Source organism: Rhododendron vialii, chromosome 7a (assembly GCF_030253575.1).
Source record: "Rhododendron vialii isolate Sample 1 chromosome 7a, ASM3025357v1".
Lineage (NCBI taxonomy): Eukaryota > Viridiplantae > Streptophyta > Magnoliopsida > Ericales > Ericaceae > Rhododendron > Rhododendron vialii.
The window spans coordinates 30,652,581-30,669,991 of NC_080563.1; the positions used below are offsets into that span (position 1 = coordinate 30,652,581).

Consider the following 17,411-nt stretch of genomic DNA (forward strand, 5'->3'; position numbering starts at 1 on the left):
AAAACTTGGCAAATACTGGTTTTACCATGAAATACTCTCTTGTAGTCTTTCTTCTATGCCTTTCTTGATCTGTTCACTTCCACCTCTTTTTCTATATTCAAGGCAGGCACGGGTAGAACCTAAACAAAATAACGAGATGTTTCGATTCGCAAACCAATCCCTACTCATCAGCAACTGCTTCAAGACATGAGCAGCCAATAATAACTTTCCAGCTTTTGAGGCTTCCATTTTGCTTTCAACTAGAGGCAAATATTAGCCATATGTGCTTTGTAATATGACTAGTTATCACCCATGTCTAACGACACTATCAACTATCAATACAACCTTTATATCAGATCAATCTCAGACATTCTAACGACACCATTGTGAATTGTCATATAAACGTAATAGGTCCACTAGTTGCCCGATTTGTGAAGCTAAGAGCGAGAATAAGAATGGACAAAGAACACAAGAGCACAATCTACTAACAAACGGGATGTCTGAGTACTTCGTTGCAATTTAGTAGATGAATATTTGAATGTAGTATCTTTGAAGACGAATGGAAAGGAAAAAAGAAAAAGGAAAAAGAAAACGATAAGAGCAGTGTAGAATACATGTTTGGAAAAATCAGGGGTCGCACGTTCAAGCCAATCCTAAAATAAATCTGGGAAGTAATGATGAAAATCCTCTTATACAACAGCAAAAAAGAAAACCATTAGTTCTTCCCTGAAGCAAAAAAAGAAATCGGAGAGCAGTAACAAAATACAATGACAATGCAGCTCAGTTCATAAGGAGGGAAAACACGAAAAGGAAATTAAATAAGCCATCTAAATGCTCTAATCTCCCCCCTTGTATAATTCAAAGCTCGCAATAAAGTTATCTTTGCTTGTCCAGATATTACCCAATGGATGAATGGTGCCATCATGGTAAGATGCAATCTCCATGTTACCGTGACACCCTTCTAGTATTTGGCTTCATCATAGCCTCGAGAAGTCTATACATCCACCGATCTAGCATGCCTGATAAAGAGTAAAATATAAAAACTGTACTTTGAAAACATGGATGGAAAATGAACTTTATGTGCAGTGGCAAAATTACCAAGGACAGAATAGCAGATTCCACCACCCCATCTGCTTCGGAAACATTGTTTCCAGTAGGTAGAATCTCAAAAACTCTAAGAAGTTGATAAGTTTATAGCAGGCTACGGTACATGGACCGCTGTACAAAAGTCGACTAGTTGATGACAAGTGGTGGATTCATTTATTTCTATTGCCAAGGAGACGGCACAAGTGCCCGACACTGATACCTCATACAATTTGAATAGTAAAAGTAACCTAAGCAATAGATGAATTTCTAAATCAATTCCTTTTTTTTTTTCAGAAAATGATTTTTGCACTCCACTTTTGTATAAATGCACTCCAAAATTAGTCTTTTAGTGCTTGTGTGGAGAGTAATTTTAAGCACTAAATTACAAATTTTGGAGTGCATTTAAAAAAAGTGGAGTGCAAACATCATTACCTATTTTTTAATTAGTACTTGAGATCAGTTCTGAAGCGGTGAAAATGCTTAATTTATAAACCTGGATAGACTTCTAACTGAATTAAGTCGGATTCTCATTGTTCAGTGTGCAACTTCTTTGCCAGATACCAAAAGGCATCATAGGGAGAAAAAGGACAAACCTGTTAAAGCAAAAGTACCACCTAATACTGCACAAAGCCGAGTGATGAAGTGGAGAAAACTGCGACGTTCTTCTCGGATGGTCACAGTAATTGGCGACAAATCATACAAAAAGTAAACAGCTGGATACAATAGCAATGAGCTTAGTATTTGGAAAACAGAAGCAGCAATGGGAAGAAAAAGATCCACCAAGAGAGGGATCAAATAAATACAGGGATGTGTCCAAACTAACCTGGCCAAGTTCTGTCATTTATAGGGGAATAATATTCCGTGACTGAGAACTGATTAGTTGGTAAAACTTCTTTTGATAAGTATCGATATTCAGTAGGAACAACCTACACCAAAATAAAGAAAATATCTCAATGAAGGACAAGAAAAAGAACGCTAAAACAGCCAACATAAACCTCAACATTAGATGAAGACAAAGATAGGCAAAGAAGAGTTTACAACTTTCATCCACTAACCATGTTATCATATTGGTCGTAGTTATAACATTGCTCTCACAAAAGTTTTGTTCGGTACCAGTGAATTCAATTTTCCCATTGGCGCAGATTGTGATGCTATTTTATTTTCCAACAAGCTAAATTTAGATCAAAGAATACCAAAAGGGGCACCATGCAAGTAAATAAGGAAATATCCATAGGCCAAAAGGACCAAATAAGCAATAATGAAATTTGAAGATCCAAGACTAATAAAAAACTAAGGCGGTCAATATCACGCCGCCCCTTCTATGGCTACCTCCACTCCACCCCTATGTCTTTGGCATCATAATAGACTTAATAGTTTTACCGCCCAACTCTTGCCATCCATTTCTAGCATTACTAACTTCATTTCCCCTAGTGATGATGTCATATTACATCATAAACTCGTTGAAGCATTTTACGTAAAATGAACTTTTTCGAAAATAATGGGACGTCTAATCTCCCTTGAAGATTTCACAAACCACGTTTTCAAATTGCATCACCCGATGAATTGCATTAAAAATAGATTATCATGCTTCTATTAAGCAAATGAAGAGCAAACTGTCATGTTTTATATGCCTTAAGGATTGTCAAAGCTTGGACAGAAATGATAATTGACGCAATGGTTTGAGACTTTGTGCATCAAGATTGAGCCAATTTGTGCAGGTATGAAACATGTATGTTAACTAAAGAGCAGGCAGTAACACAGGAAAATAAATAAAATTTCATGAAAGAAACACCAGGAGTCAAACCTTTATGTAGTATTTGAATGTTCCACTCGTACCACGCAGAATCCGTGCAGTCTCATCCAGTGGATTGTGAATTCCAGGATATTTTGGCCCAAATGATAAATCATGAATGACATGACTCACATTGACATGATTGGGTCCTTCAAAAATCTGTTGATGAAAAGTTATTTCCGAGAGAGAGAGAGAGAACTGAAGATAATGAAAAAGCAGATGGAGATGAACATGAAGTAACCTGACCTCCAAACGAGCAGTTCAAGCTATCGAAAAGGCTAGTAAACAAAGAATCCCTTCTTAGTAAGATTCAAGGGCTCTCTAGAGGAAGCATTACATATTATAAGAGTATTTTGGAAGCCCCAAGAAGTTAAATAGCTTCCTTAACTTTTTGTACGACATTCCAACTAAACATTCATTTTGATTCAGATTATGAAGTTTGCTTCTTCGAAATTAGAGTAAGTGTCGGTGTTGAATAGCATGATATACATTCTTGGGCCCAATTCCTAACAGCTTAAGCTTTTGGGACAATTAGTAACTTAACATGGTATCGGAGCTCACTTAACATGGTATCGAAACTCCAGATGCGATAGGTCTTGGGTTCAAGTCTAGTCGGTCGCATTTGTTCCCCATTTGCATTATGTTTCTTCCCTTGGCATTCTTTTGCATTATGCATGGATGCTTGCATCTCCACGTGCAAGATGGGGTTACACGAGAGGGAGGGTGTTGAATAGCTTGATATACATTAATGGGCCCATTTCCTAACAGCTTAAGATTTCAGGGTAATTGGTAACGTAACAGTTGACACGATGTAAAACAAGTCTCATGCTGAAGAGTAAACCAAATTGTTACCAGCTGTCCATTAGCTACCTCTATTTGCTTAAAGCCTCGGCCAAAGGAAAGGGCACGAAACTATCTGGAATGCTTAATCCCAATAGTGAAAATGTTGGGAGGTACATTTGTGTTAGTAGTAAGTACAAGAGTTATTGTACTATTTTGGTCTCTTTCACTACAGATACAACATGTTACGGAAAACTTTTTTCCTATCTCTGTCTAACATGATGGTATCAAAGCAGTGACTTCTCCCTTCTCCTTGCAGGGAAATTGCAGTTTTGAGCCTTCTAGTCCCAAAACTCTTTTTTGGTCCTTTTTGCACTCTTTTATGCTCAATCCTTTGATTCTAGAGATTCCTTGAGAAGCTATGTACCACACAAACTTTCCATTAAGCTTCCAAGATATTTCCAGCATCAGGAATTGCCCAAGGTGGGGCTTGAAACGCTTCAAAGCCAAATTGGGGTGTCTACACTGAGCAACTAAAGAAACTAACAAGAGTCCTGACGAGGCATCTCTACTACATGGAAGATTTTTCCGGGCAAATCTATTTCACGAAATTTAGCTACCAAAAAAGTTGCTGGCAATGGCAAAATAAGACTAAAGCCTGTGGGAATCTATTGCTTCATTTAAAAAAGGACAAATTTTTGTAGTCGTCCCTCTAGTTTCAATTGTCTCAATTTCATCCCTGTAATTTGTTTTACGTTCCAAATTAGTAAAATCGTTAACACCGTTAATGAAACTAACGGAAAAATATGATTAAAAAATTAAGTGCTCTAATTTTCAATCCGGTTGAACCAGTGCGAAGATCTTATTTTTTTGATCATTTTATCCTAGTTGGTCGTAATGAATTTTTGGCTCTAAGGCCTTTCAACGAGCACCCGAAGACTCCTTATTTAGTTTCAAGGCTCTCTTAGGGTGCTAATTGAAAGGCCTTAGAGCCAAAAATCCTTTATGACCATTTACAATAAAATGATCAGAAAAATAAGATATTCGCACCGGTTCAAACGGATTGAAAATTTGAATACTTATTTTTTTACACCGTTTTATAGTTAAAAAATTAAGTGTTCCAATTTTTAATCTGTTTGAACTGGTGCGAAGATCTTATTTTTCTGATCATTTTATCTTAAATGGTCATAATGGATTTTTGGCTCTAAGGCCTTTCAATGAGCACCCTAAGAGAGCCCTGAAACTAAATAAGGAGTCTTCGGGTGCTCGTTGAAAGGCCTTAAAGCCAAAAATTCATTACGACCCTCTAGGATAAAATGATCAAAAAAATAAGATCTTTGCACCGGTTCAACCGGATTGAAAATTGGAGCACTTAATTTTTTAATCATATTTTTCCGTTAGTTTCATTAACGGTGTTAACGATTTTACCAATTTGTAACGTAAAACAAACTACAGGGACGAAATTGAGACAATTGAAACTAAAAGGGCGAAATTGAGACAACCGTAAAACTAGAGGGACGACTACAAAAATTTGCCCTTTAAAAAATTCACCACATCACAAGGGCCTTCTTGCCGCTTTTAACAGGTTAACGAGGCTCCATTGCAAGTTTGCAACAATTATGCTGCTAATGACAGTGATTCCAAATCTAGAACATTCAAGAGGATCAACAGTATATTGCGGATCAAAAAAAAAAAACAGTATATTCATGAAAAAGCTAAAGTTCTGAAGAAATGGAGTGGCTAAACTTTAGTCTATTAGGAAAAGCATTTTGTACTGAGCTGATACAGATGTATTACATGATTATTTTGTTCTACAACTGCTTCTTCCACTTTTTATTGGTTTTTATTTATCAAGCAACCAACAGTTTAACCAGGAAGAAAATCTTGGCAAATTTCTCAATACGATGACCTTTTGCAAGTATTTTAAACACTCAAAGGGGAAAAAAAATACTGACCATTTGTGCAACGAAAATGTTTAACCCGTGAACTGAGATATGGAAATTCCCAGCAACCCTTTGGACATCTAAAACCCCATAAACCTGCAATAAACTTTAATGTTATCGTACGTTCCACAAACTTCGAGAATGTGCATATCCAAAAGTGGATCAAAAAACATACCCTGCATCCTTCTCCATTGTCTAATGCCTGCTTAACCTTCTTAATCGTTTTTTCAGCATCTTGATCGAAGCCATGCACATGAATTGAATTCTCATTATGATCTTTATCGCCATCTGGTCAATGATTTCTGTGAGAACCACTTAGTTAATGATAAACAAGCTTGGACAAGTACGTTATTACCTTCAACTACACAAAACCTCAAGGCAATTAAGACACAATTCGTTAATGATGAATTACAGCATATGCTGGCACTGCGGTAAATTAGTAGCACAAAGCTTAACAGCATCCAAACACAAGGGGTGGAGCCAAGGGCTCAACTCCTATCATAAAGCGAAATCTAAAGAAGCCAACAAAAAGGATCTGTAGCAAAGCAAAACCATGCTGATAAACCAGGGTGACCATTCGTTCAGTGGTAAAAAACTCAGCATACTAATCTCCAGGTTGTTGGTTCGAGTCCGAGGACAACCACTCTCTATTTAATTCCAGAGGCTAGGTTTGTAACCCTCGCAGATACCCACTGCCGGGTCTAACTGGGTGTACTTTTTTGTATTTGATGTTTTGTTTTCAACATCCAAAACAGGCATAGTTTCATTCAAGATAAGATTTGTGATAATCACCCTAGTGGCCTAGCCATAGCACTTATGACCTTGACAAATAGATTAGCAGCAACTTTAGGGAATTCTTTGTGTCAATGAGAGGTAATCCAGATGTCGAAACTGGTTAATCAACTGGGAATTTACATCCATCCAGACAACATGAGAAATGATGAACCAGTGGGCACACCATACCGGTTTCGGGTATTCCCTGAACCGAACGGATAATAGCTAAAGCAATCAGCCATGTGGCCAATGCACGGCTTTGTTTCTCCTAGGTTTCCCAAAGAAAAGGCATAGTATAGTGGGAAGCTTAGTTGCAGGGAGTTTCAAAGTGGGTGCGCTCCCGAGACAAGCTCGAATTGGCACTCCCGAATAAGGAGCGTGCTCCTAAATAGGATGGGAGCTTCCACCCTTATCGCAAGGAAGCAATTTGTACTTCTCTTTGCAAACATAGGCAAGGAAGAAGAAAAAAGAAAAAAAGAAGTAAGGGAGATTAGGACTGTCATCTCAAAATTGACTTATCTAAGTGTTTAGTCCATAAATTTGATATAAACCTATATTGGGCCGTCTTTTCACACTCATGCTTATATATACTATGAATACTTGTACACACGCTCCTTTCTGTGTTCCCAACTTAGGATCTTCTAATAACCACGCTCCCGCTCCCATTCCCGCTTCGTGTAACAAAGGTGGGAAGGTTTTCTTGGTCATACATATAGCACATAACTTCACATCCACCAAGCAATGTGGGACAGCTTGACTACCCCACCTTAAGAGCTGGGGTGTCACAGATACCTTTTGCCAAACTCAATTCTTAATTTAGACTTTCTTGTTCCTACTAAGCAGGCAGCTCATCAAGTTCTCTCAATACTCTTTAGTCTCAAATTTTCCAAGGCTTCAATCATTCTTTTAATCTCATTCTTCACCTTCTCAATTCACAAAAGACCACTTTATTCAGGCCTTAATTTAATATTTTAATCCTGACCATTCTTAGTGTCTCATAAACTTGAAACTCTCTCATCCATGAAGCCTATGGATCTCCCACCACTCTTCAAAACACCTTTCAAGCAACAATGATATCCACGTATTCTTGAACCTCAAGGAAGTAAGTCCCACGAGAAAGGGTAGTTCTCAAAAACCACTGGACAAGAATCTGAAGGCACTTTAGGAAGACTTTCTGTCTCACAGTAGGAAATCTTCTCTCCAAACTCAAAGAATAGAACTCTATCCAATCTACTGCAAACCAAGTTTTCCTTCAATTTGAGCAAAGGAAGAGGCATTCAAGGAAGGAGTGTAATCAAGACAATCCCTAATACAAGCATCAGAGCCTCCTGTACTCCTAATTTCCCTCCTCCAATTTAACTTTTCAGATGATACTCTAATGAACGTAAACCCCAACCGAAATACCAATTGGGGATAACATATGCCAAGGAGAATGATTACCTGTATAAACTGGATTTCTAAAACTATCCTTCATGACATGAAAAATGGAGACCTGACTAGCCCCTAACCTCATCATACTAATGGTGCCATAAGATCCTCATGTACATTCAAAATAATTGTTCCAGATTTAATGTATCACTGCCACAAGCTTTTGAGATATTCCAAAATCGCATATCATAGGATCTTAAGTTCTTTTATTTGAGAAAACAATGGAATCTTAATCTGTAACCTTGCAATTGAATGAGCCATCTTGATTGAAGGTAAGTGAAAACAGCAAAATTCATTCTAAACCAGAATGCGGGTATGCATTCAATCAAAGACATTACCATGCTTATGCTGATGTTCCTTTTCCACAAGATCAGATAAATATTCAGTCCCAATGATATGACCATCCCTACTCAAGCGAAGCTGCAGAAACAATTAACAGATTAGGAAAGGGGAAATAAAACATAAAGACAAGATGTCATCCAATATATACCAAAGCTTGTGAGAAATAAACAAAGGACACTGGAATTCGCTCAGGAAAAAAAATCATGCTTCACTATTATAGAAGACATTAATTAAAGTAACTAATTACTCAGGTTTATCGCCACAAAATCTTAGAATCCCATTTACAATCCAGAAAACCCCCCATCATCTGCTTGATGCCCACAAAATCTTACAAAAAGAGCAAATTGTGGTTATTACCCTTAGCCACATAATCTGCGTGTGCGAGCGCCAGCGGTTGTGGATGCATGAGTGTGAAAGCAACTTCCGAAAACATCATAAACTATTTACCGTTGTTGAATGAAAGTGTACCATATTTTAGGACTTGCATTCCTATAGGGTATTAGTGCTTTTCTGATAGCTGTACTCACTACTGCTTTTAGCCACAAAACAACCGTATTTCACTCCCAAAGCACTAGCCAATAAGCCAAAGTCTATCTGATCCCTTTCACAACCCAATGACTTCTCATATTATAATCAATAAGACCTCAAATAGATTGTCTTCATGGGAATCCCACCCTACTTCTCTGCAAATGCAGAACTATGGACTTTCTACATCAAGCTGATTTCAATATTTCCACACCCCAAACTTTGAATTTCCTTCCACCATACAAACCCTGACCCCTCCTACTCTCCCGATCAAATCACTCCCTAAAGATAATGCACGTAAGATATTGTTTGAGTTCCCTAATCAGTTCTACATCATCGTCTCCAGAAACCTTGAACAATCTCCACAGAAAAGCATGAGTACTTCACTTTCATGCACACATGAGGAGTTGAAAATACACAAGACTGAAAGGTGCATATTCTTATCAAGAAATAAGCCAATCTCTTACTTTCCATATATTTGTATCAAGATCCACCTCATGCTTGCCAGACATGTCAATAGCATCTACACTTAAAACTGCAAGAAAGCAAGGGAAAAAAATGATGATAAACTATGACAAATTTGTCCATTGATGCGAGCATATGACGCTTGCATCAGGGTTAAAATAATCATAACAATTATACAATAAATGTTTTAAAAGCAACGCAGTTAAGTAGAGTGTAAGACATGCTAACCATCACAAGGTAAAGATGGGAAAGTCATATTTATGTGGATTGGAAGAGTTTCACCACGTTTCAAGTCAACAGCCATCTGCCAAACGATGAATTGTCACGGTAAAAAAAATCTGTAGTGCTTCAATAGCCTGAGGATCTAAGTAAGACAAATCTTATGACACAAAATATGAAGAACTACATGAGGGTGATCCAGAACCCTAGTAACATACCTGGTGAACAGTATATGTGGTAAGATAGTATCTTAGCTCGTGCAAGAATAAAGTGGCCATTATGAACAGACCCACAAGGGAGACTAGATAAAAAGCCAAGGAAAAAGAAACAAATTAGCACTACAATCAGAACAGTAATCACAAAATAAGAAAACAAAAGATTCAGAAGTGCAACTCACATAATATACGCTAAAAGTCAATAAAGTAGCGAGGTCGTATCCACAAGTTACATTCTGCCACAGCTTGGTTCATTTTATTTGGATCCTAGGTTAGTTGCGTGTAGCATTTCGGGGGCAGGAGCGGGAGTGGGAGTGGGTAGGGGAAGCGAGAGCATATAGAGGATTCTAAGGTTGGGAGCGTCTGTAAGATCTCGTGTCACTTTCATCAATAAGAATATAAATGAGGTAAACTATTTTAGTTGAAACAGGTGAGAATATGAATATAAACAAGAGATTGGTGTTATTCACAACTAAATTTTTGCAAATGTAAGATGACTGTAAATACCAAGAGCTAGAGTTAATCTGAGTTCATTCTTTTTCAGTATCTAATGCTTGCATCAAATTTCCTCATTATTGGCATCTATTCTTTTTATTTCTTCGGGATTCATATGCTTGAGAGGTTCCATTCCAGCCAAGAATGCAATTCCTACATCAGGGAGCAAGGATCCAAAGGATTCTTACTTCGAAGAGCGGGAGCGAGGTTCCCAAGCAAATTCGTCGCAGCTATAGGTGGATCCTTAAACTAAGTAAAGCTAGGGAACTTTGTTTTAGCAGAAATTAAAAAATATAGGTTACTGATGTTCGAGGAACCTTCAAATTAAGAAATACAATAAGAACATGTTACGAATGAAAATAAAGCAACAAGGAAACCAGTTAGGCAGTAAAAAAACACCTATGTTACATGGCTCCCTTGATGCAGTAAGATTTAGGGTCATTTGTCTCTTTTTGTGTCCTTAGTGTTGTTAGGGTATTGAGTCTATAAATAGGTGTGTTGTTCTTTCATTTGGTAGCTTTTGATTATTAAGAATATTTAATCTATTGATTGAGACATAGTTTCTCTCTCTACCCTTTGGGGTTTATCCCCTAGAATGGGATTTTGCTCATTTCATTGAATCTTTGATCTCCTTTGATATTTTGGTTTGCATCATCCCTTCCCTCGAATAAGGGTACGGGATCCTTGTCAGACATGGTTATTTGGATAATAACTTAGCATTTAGCAAGCATGGTTTATAATTCAAATTTCTCAAGAGCTATGCATAGAACTCCTATAATATGTATGAAAGGATCAAAGATAACTAGTAAACACCATTTTGTTATTAGACAATAGAAAATATATGTGAAGCGTTCCACAATTTCAGCGGGTCCTTGTATCCTCCAAATGAAATTAGATGAATCTGATAATTCGACATGTACACGTAACCGCCCGTGTGTGCAACATGTGTTGGTACTGCTTTGATACCATGTACGATTGCAAACAGAGAAGACAAAAGAAGTGTGCTGCTTTTTGAAAAGATAATACTACAACCATAGTGATATGGCTACACGGGGCAAACCGTGATAACATTAGGTAAACCTTGTAAGACCAAAATAAACTAAACTAAACCCAATAAAAGGTGAAGACAATACAAGAGCCAAGGTGGAGACTCAATAGGAAGAATAAACTCAACTTGCCATCATATAGCCGGAAAAAATAAGAGAAATAAGAATAAAAGGCTTATGATCATACTGTGCAACTCAAATGCAACTCAAATAAGCCCATAAACCATGAATGACTCACGACAGTGGTAGGTAGGATCGAGTTAAATGTTGCCTGCTACAATAAAAACTCCTTATGAAACAAGATGCTAATGACAGAAACCTAACTGTAAGAGCTACCATGTCAAACAGCATAACAAAAACCAGATATGTAAAGGGTGACTTCAACTACATGCCTGCATTTTATGTGCACTTCGAAACAGTTTCAGCAGTCAACAAGTAGAAAGCAGTACAGCAACCAATATATACAAAATCTACATGGATGCAAAACATCTTCCAAATGACAGTTTTTTCAGGAGATTCACCGCAGGAAAACATCCGTCATAAATAATTCACTCGTGAGGTTATTTCGAGCATGGTGGAGAGAGAGTTGTGTAGCACATCCAATTGATCTATGAAAATGCCAAATCAAACACACGTTTCCTCGAAACAAAGAACTGACATAGAGATATATTGTCCAATTTGTCCTTTACTGCATGAGAAATCAAGTGGTTAAAGCTGTCAATCACCTAACATACAAAAGAAACACCCAATTCACTAAAATTAGGACTTTTCGTGACAGACAGACTGAACAACTTGCACAAGCATGTCTACTGTCCCTTTTTTCATTAAGTTATGTACACGCATCTCTTAATTACAAATTAAAATTCTCTTTTCCTCAGTGAAAGATGAAAAGAAAAGGAGCGAGAAGAATATGGAAAAGCAGAGTATCGAAAAGATGAAATAGATACCAACTGCCCCAGACTGTGTTTTCTGCAGCAAGTGCTCTTCTGCTCGTGGAAATGCATCAAGGCTTTTTATTGCTTGTTTAACACCCATCCTTACCTTGTATTCACAAATCACCTATCAAAGGTAACATCGACCAACTTAATGCGAGCAATGATTAAAGCCAACAAAAAAAAAACAAGAACAACAACAAAAAGCAGAGAGCAAGCTCAAGGCCAACAATGTGCACCACGAAAGGACTAAATTTACACAACGGACAAGAATCTTTGAAACAAGGTTAACCTTCAAAGTGCTCATGTGTGCCTATGTGCTGGACACATGTGTCCCCAACTATGGAACGTGTGTCTGGGCGAATAAGACACATTTGGATGTCTCTTAGATAGTACGGAAGTGTTACACTTGTGCTGGCATCTAAATAGTTCCGAACACGGACGTAGCAGCTTCTTGGAATTGTGCATGCTGCTCGGGCATACCTATATATGTATCTACCCTATTATACCAATGGAAACTTGGTGAAGCCTCCAAATGAAGTCTGTCACCTTTTCATTTCTTATATATTCCCAAAGGAATCTTATTCGTTCTGCCCAAAAGGTATTCAACTGGTGTAGCTTAAATGAGTAACTTCCCTCATCATTTCATAACTGACCAAAACCACCATTTTGCACATATTCAATACAAAGGATGTTTGTAAATCCAACCAATCAATCACTTCATGGATAAAAGCATAGTACTACCATACATGAGCCAAGTGAAGACAGGATATCTTTTTCATATAGTCTAATCTTTACATTGTGCAAAGTCTATTTTTCTTCATTCTCAACCTTTATTTTTATATCCAATATTCATGTTATTAAATCAATAACTTCTGATATTTGGGTTCAGCTGTATTAATGATAGAAATGGTATTTCAAACACAAGTTAAATGAGCACTCTATGCTGAATTTATGCTTCTTTAGTCGTTAGGGCTAATATAATTTTAAATTTACCTGAGATTGAATGGGAGAAGTATGCATCCAATCTAAAAGTGCATGTGTATCACGGGTTCGCCCACAGCAATCGCTAGTAATAGTTGTTACATTAGAAAGCTAGTATGTAAGCACCCAATGTAATGTTTTTGTAAGTCCTGGTGCTAATTTACCAGCTTCTGTTATGCTTAAGGAATGAAATATGTTGGCTGACCAATTAATCTTCGCCACGAAACTCCACTGCAAAATTTTATCTTAGATAAACTATTTTGAAATCGAGTCCTACTATAGGGACTGACGGGTCCCGTAGGGAAATCGGGAAATCGTACCGACGGCCACGCCTGGCCATCTCCGGCCACCAGACGGCCGATCCGAGCCGTCCAAAAATTCAAAAAAAAAAAAAAAAGAGGGGGCCCACGCGGGAATCAACGGCATCTGACGAAAAATAGGGTGTTTGGATCAAGCACCCTACACACATCAGATGACATTGATTCCTGAAAGGGCCCCCTCTTTCTTTTTTTTAGAATTTTTGGACAGCACGGATCCGCCATTCAGTGGCCGGAGACGGCGCGGCCGTCGATACTATTTCCCTGCAGGACCCGTCGGTCCCTATAGCTTTTCTGTTTGAAATCTAACCACAAAAGACGAAACAACGACAGAATTTCACAAAATCATACCCCAACCTAAACAAAAACTCAACACTTCATAATTAGGCCCAAATTGCTACTTTGCCGGCAACATTCCATCAGCTACAAACACAAGGACCCCACAAATTAAACGTACTTCCAATACAATTTCAATTCAAAATCTAGTGTTAGAATCAAATTGAAAGAGGCACGCAAACATATAGCAAAAATACATATCCATGTATAGCGAGAGAGAGAGAGAGAGAGAGAGAGAGACCTGGGAAGGATCGGAGTAGAATCTTTGGCCCGAAAAGACGAGCAGTTAGGGTCTGAATTCCCAACGCGTCGATTTCAACGTTCGAACCAGAAGATTCAAGATTTGATCAAAAGAAAAAGGCTTGTGTAGTGTTTTAGTCCCTATACTTATGGGAAGGTTTCAATTTGGTTCTTAAATATTTTAATGCCTCAATCTTGTCCTCAGAATTTTATGTAGATTTCAATTTGATCCTTGTATTTTTAAATGTTTCAATATCGCTTTAGTCATTTTTTTAATTATTTTTTATAGCTAGATATTTTTCTTGATTGAAAAGTATTGCCTTTTGGTTATTTTTTTCCTATTATGCTTTTTTTATCCGAGTTTCCTATTATGCTTGCGTCTTCGTAGTCTATAAATACGCATTGTAAGCCTTATGGCAACTGTTGAGTTTGAATATAAAAAACTAGTCTCGTTCTTATTATTTGTAGAACAAGAACTCTTTTATATATTTATATAAAATAGAGTGTGTGTGAGAGAGAAAAATCCATGAGGGAAGATTGTGGATTAATAGTAAGAAAATGTCGCGGAAAATATCTAAAATTGGGTTGAATTTTTTTTTTTTTGAAAAACAGAGGGTGGGGGTTTAGAGGATTTTTCAGGAAACAAATGGTCATGTCACCAATTCTGTTAGTTTTGAGATCGAGGGTAATGACATGGGGGAAATTGATGAGTTATTAAATAGTGCAAATGTTTATGTGACATTTTGTCAAGGTAAGGTATTTCTATGTGATTTTGGTAAAAGGTAAGGGGTTATTTTGAAATTTCAATAAGGACGTGTAGTCCATGTCACCTATTCCGCTAGTTTTTAGACTGAGGATGGGGGAAATTTATGAGTTATTCAATAGTACATATGTTTATATGACATTTTAGGAAATGTCAAATGTCATTGTATGATTTTGGTGAAAGATCAGGTATTATTTTGGAATTTTTCCTAATAAATAAGGTGATTACATAAAATATGGTGGTGGATGGCCGTCTGGGGACGGCTAGCAACTCTTTGATGACATAAAGATCATGGTTAGGGCTTTCTGTGGTTTTTTTATTTTTTTTAGGCAATATACATCAGCGAGGATTAGTGAGTGGTGTTAAAATTAACACGAAAGTTCAGAGACTATCCATAACCTTAGCCCCCAAAAGATTTGCCCCTGTAGAACTTAAACCCAAGACCTTCTAAAAAAGAGGCAGTAACTTTACCAATTGTAATAAGGCAGTAGTTGTCGGGCTCTCTCTGGTTGGTAGCTTGGAACTTGATGCCCTTGTATTTAGTACCAACCCTTTATATTCAGAGAGCGTCTACTGTGTGCTACCCTTTTCATGGGTGTATTATCTGCACCCAGCTTCATCACCATTGGATTGAGCGTCTACTCATCCTAACCCTTCAATACTTAATTGCCAGTTATTCCTTGTGACTGGCTACCGGTTCTTTCTCTCTCTCCCTGCCACCCTCAGAGGCAAATTGCATCCCCCCCCTCCCCTCCCTCTTTATTTGTTTAATACTCCGTAATAATCTTTATATCTTTTTCCTCTTTTATTTATTTAATATTATTTAAGTATTCTGATTTTCAATTCGGTTAAAATCGGTGCAAAGATCTTAGTTTTTTTTATCATTTTATCCTAAAATGGTCATAATAAATTTTTGGTTCCAAGGCCTTTCAACAAGCACCCTAAGGCTCCTTATTTAGTTTCAAGTTTCTTTTAAGGTGCTCATTGAAAGGCCTTAAAGCAAAAAAATTCATTACGACCATTTAGGATAAAATGATAAAAAAAAATGAAGATCTTTGCATCGGTTCAAACGGATTGAAAATTTTACTTATTTTTTTTACACCGTTCATATATTAAAAAATATAGTTAAAAATTTAAGTGTTTCAATTTTCAATCTGTTTCAACCGATGTAAAGATCTTATTTTTCTGATCATTTCATCTTAAATGGTCATAATGGATTTTTAGCTCTAAAGTCTTTCAATGGGCACCCCAAGAGAGCCCTGAAACTAAATAAAAAGTTTTAGGGTACTCATTGAAAAGCCTTGAGCCAAAAATTCATTACGACCATTTTGATTTCAAGTGTCTAAGTAGTCTCGGTTGTCAGAGTAATTCGAGAAGGTGTAGTTGTTGCCGGATATGGCTTGAACCCACACGGCGGTGACAAATCTCAGCCATTTCGTGGTGGCAATAAGATAATATGTTGAATTGTGCCAAATAATCTTTGTAATGGTCTTTTTTTCCTCTGAATTAGGTGTTCGGAACGGACAAACGATATTTGTTCGTCCCTTGTTATTCAGAAGAAGATACACGAAGGATGCTTGCATTTCAGGGTCTTGAATACCCTTCAAAGCCTGACTTGGATGCACAACCTAGCCATTTGTTGAGGTAATTCGCAACACGACGAGCTCGAATTCTACATCGGAGTCGCCTCCGCCGATTCCCCCGTCGATGGCTATGACGAGTGGATTTGATTGTGACGACCTCAATAGTGGAAGAATGAGATCGAGAGGGGCTAATTTCAATTTATGTTGTGCTTTTTCTATTTTTCTTTGATGGGTGTAACACCCCAACTTTTATAAACAAATAAGACGCTAAAAAGAATTAGAGAAAAAAAAAACAAAAACAAATAAGGAGCTAAGTTTTGGTGGGCCGCTTACCATTAGGATTTAAGGAGTATATCGATCGTGACTCAGGGTTTATTAAAGATTAGGGTATCTTTTTAGGTAGCAATTTTTATTAAACTCTACAAATGTCTCCCCGACCCTGTTAACAACAATGTGGTACGTTCTCTTGCAAGGCGTAAGGAATATCCGGAAAGAATCGGATAAGATACTCAATAGATATAGTTGGATTTTTTTAGATTTAGTCTAGATATTATTGGATATTCCTAGATATCACTAGATAATAAAAGATTTGTTTAGATTTTATTAGATATTACTAGATAATAAAAGATTTGTTTGGATAAGATTAGAACATACTAGATCTCTTTACTTGCCTAGTATAAATAGGCATACTCCCTTCACATTCATTCCACACCACAAGCACACACATCACACACACATGGCACCAGCAAAGAAAGAAAAAACAAGAGAGAGAGAGAGAGAGAGAGAGAGAGAGAGAGAAAAGAAAAGAAAGAGAGCGAGGAGGAGAAGAAATTGGTTCCGCTAATTAATCAGTGTACTTGCGGTACATTGTGTGCTTCACTGTCAAGGTGAGTTACGAATATACTTTGACTATATATTGTTTTTTCTAAAACTTGTTTGGTGATTGTTTTATTAAATCTTATGTTGAATAAAAATAAATTATATAAGTATAATTGTGAAAAGAAAAATATTTTTATAAAAATACATGGGATTGATTTTTCTTAGAAGGAAGTTTAATTAATATTGGTGTAACATCTGGGCGAAGAGCTTTGACGAGCTATGTTTGAGTTGGCGCCTATGGATTGTGGAAAGGATACGGCCGGGTATCCATTGGATTGATATCAATTC

General features: G+C 37.2%; 1 protein-coding gene across 3 annotated transcripts; it reads right to left on the minus strand.

Annotated features, from left to right (window-relative positions):
• Nucleotides 1-564: 564 nt before the first annotated feature.
• Nucleotides 565-14,054, minus strand: LOC131331941 (uncharacterized). Of its 3 annotated transcripts, none has more exons than XM_058365915.1 (12): nt 13,900-14,054; nt 12,037-12,148; nt 9,552-9,634; nt 9,343-9,418; nt 9,117-9,184; nt 8,121-8,202; nt 5,756-5,868; nt 5,593-5,676; nt 2,870-3,016; nt 1,889-1,991; nt 1,659-1,778; nt 565-998 (listed from the first exon to the last, which is right to left on the minus strand). In XM_058365915.1, exons 2-12 carry the CDS (start codon nt 12,122-12,124, stop codon nt 925-927), a joined length of 1,038 nt encoding a protein of 345 aa, XP_058221898.1. In that variant the 5' UTR covers nt 12,125-12,148; nt 13,900-14,054; the 3' UTR covers nt 565-924. The 3 variants fall into 3 exon arrangements, with proteins under 3 accessions (XP_058221898.1, XP_058221900.1, XP_058221899.1); XM_058365917.1 differs by having other exon boundaries at nt 12,037-12,150; nt 13,903-14,039; XM_058365916.1 differs by having other exon boundaries at nt 12,037-12,157; nt 13,882-14,007.
• Between the last annotated feature and the right edge of the window lie 3,357 nt (nt 14,055-17,411).

Excerpts from the sequence above, each read along its gene's own strand:
- LOC131331941 (XM_058365915.1), bottom strand. The coding sequence starts at position 12,124 with ATGGGTGTTAAACAAGCAATAAAAAGCCTTGATGCATTTCCACGAGCA. Across the intron at positions 5,869-8,120 it reads GGAACATCAGCATAAGCATG|ATGGCGATAAAGATCATAAT; the intron begins GTAATGTCTTTG and ends ATCATTGACCAG. Across the intron at positions 1,779-1,888 it reads AAATGACAGAACTTGGCCAG|CTGTTTACTTTTTGTATGAT; the intron begins GTTAGTTTGGAC and ends TATTGTATCCAG.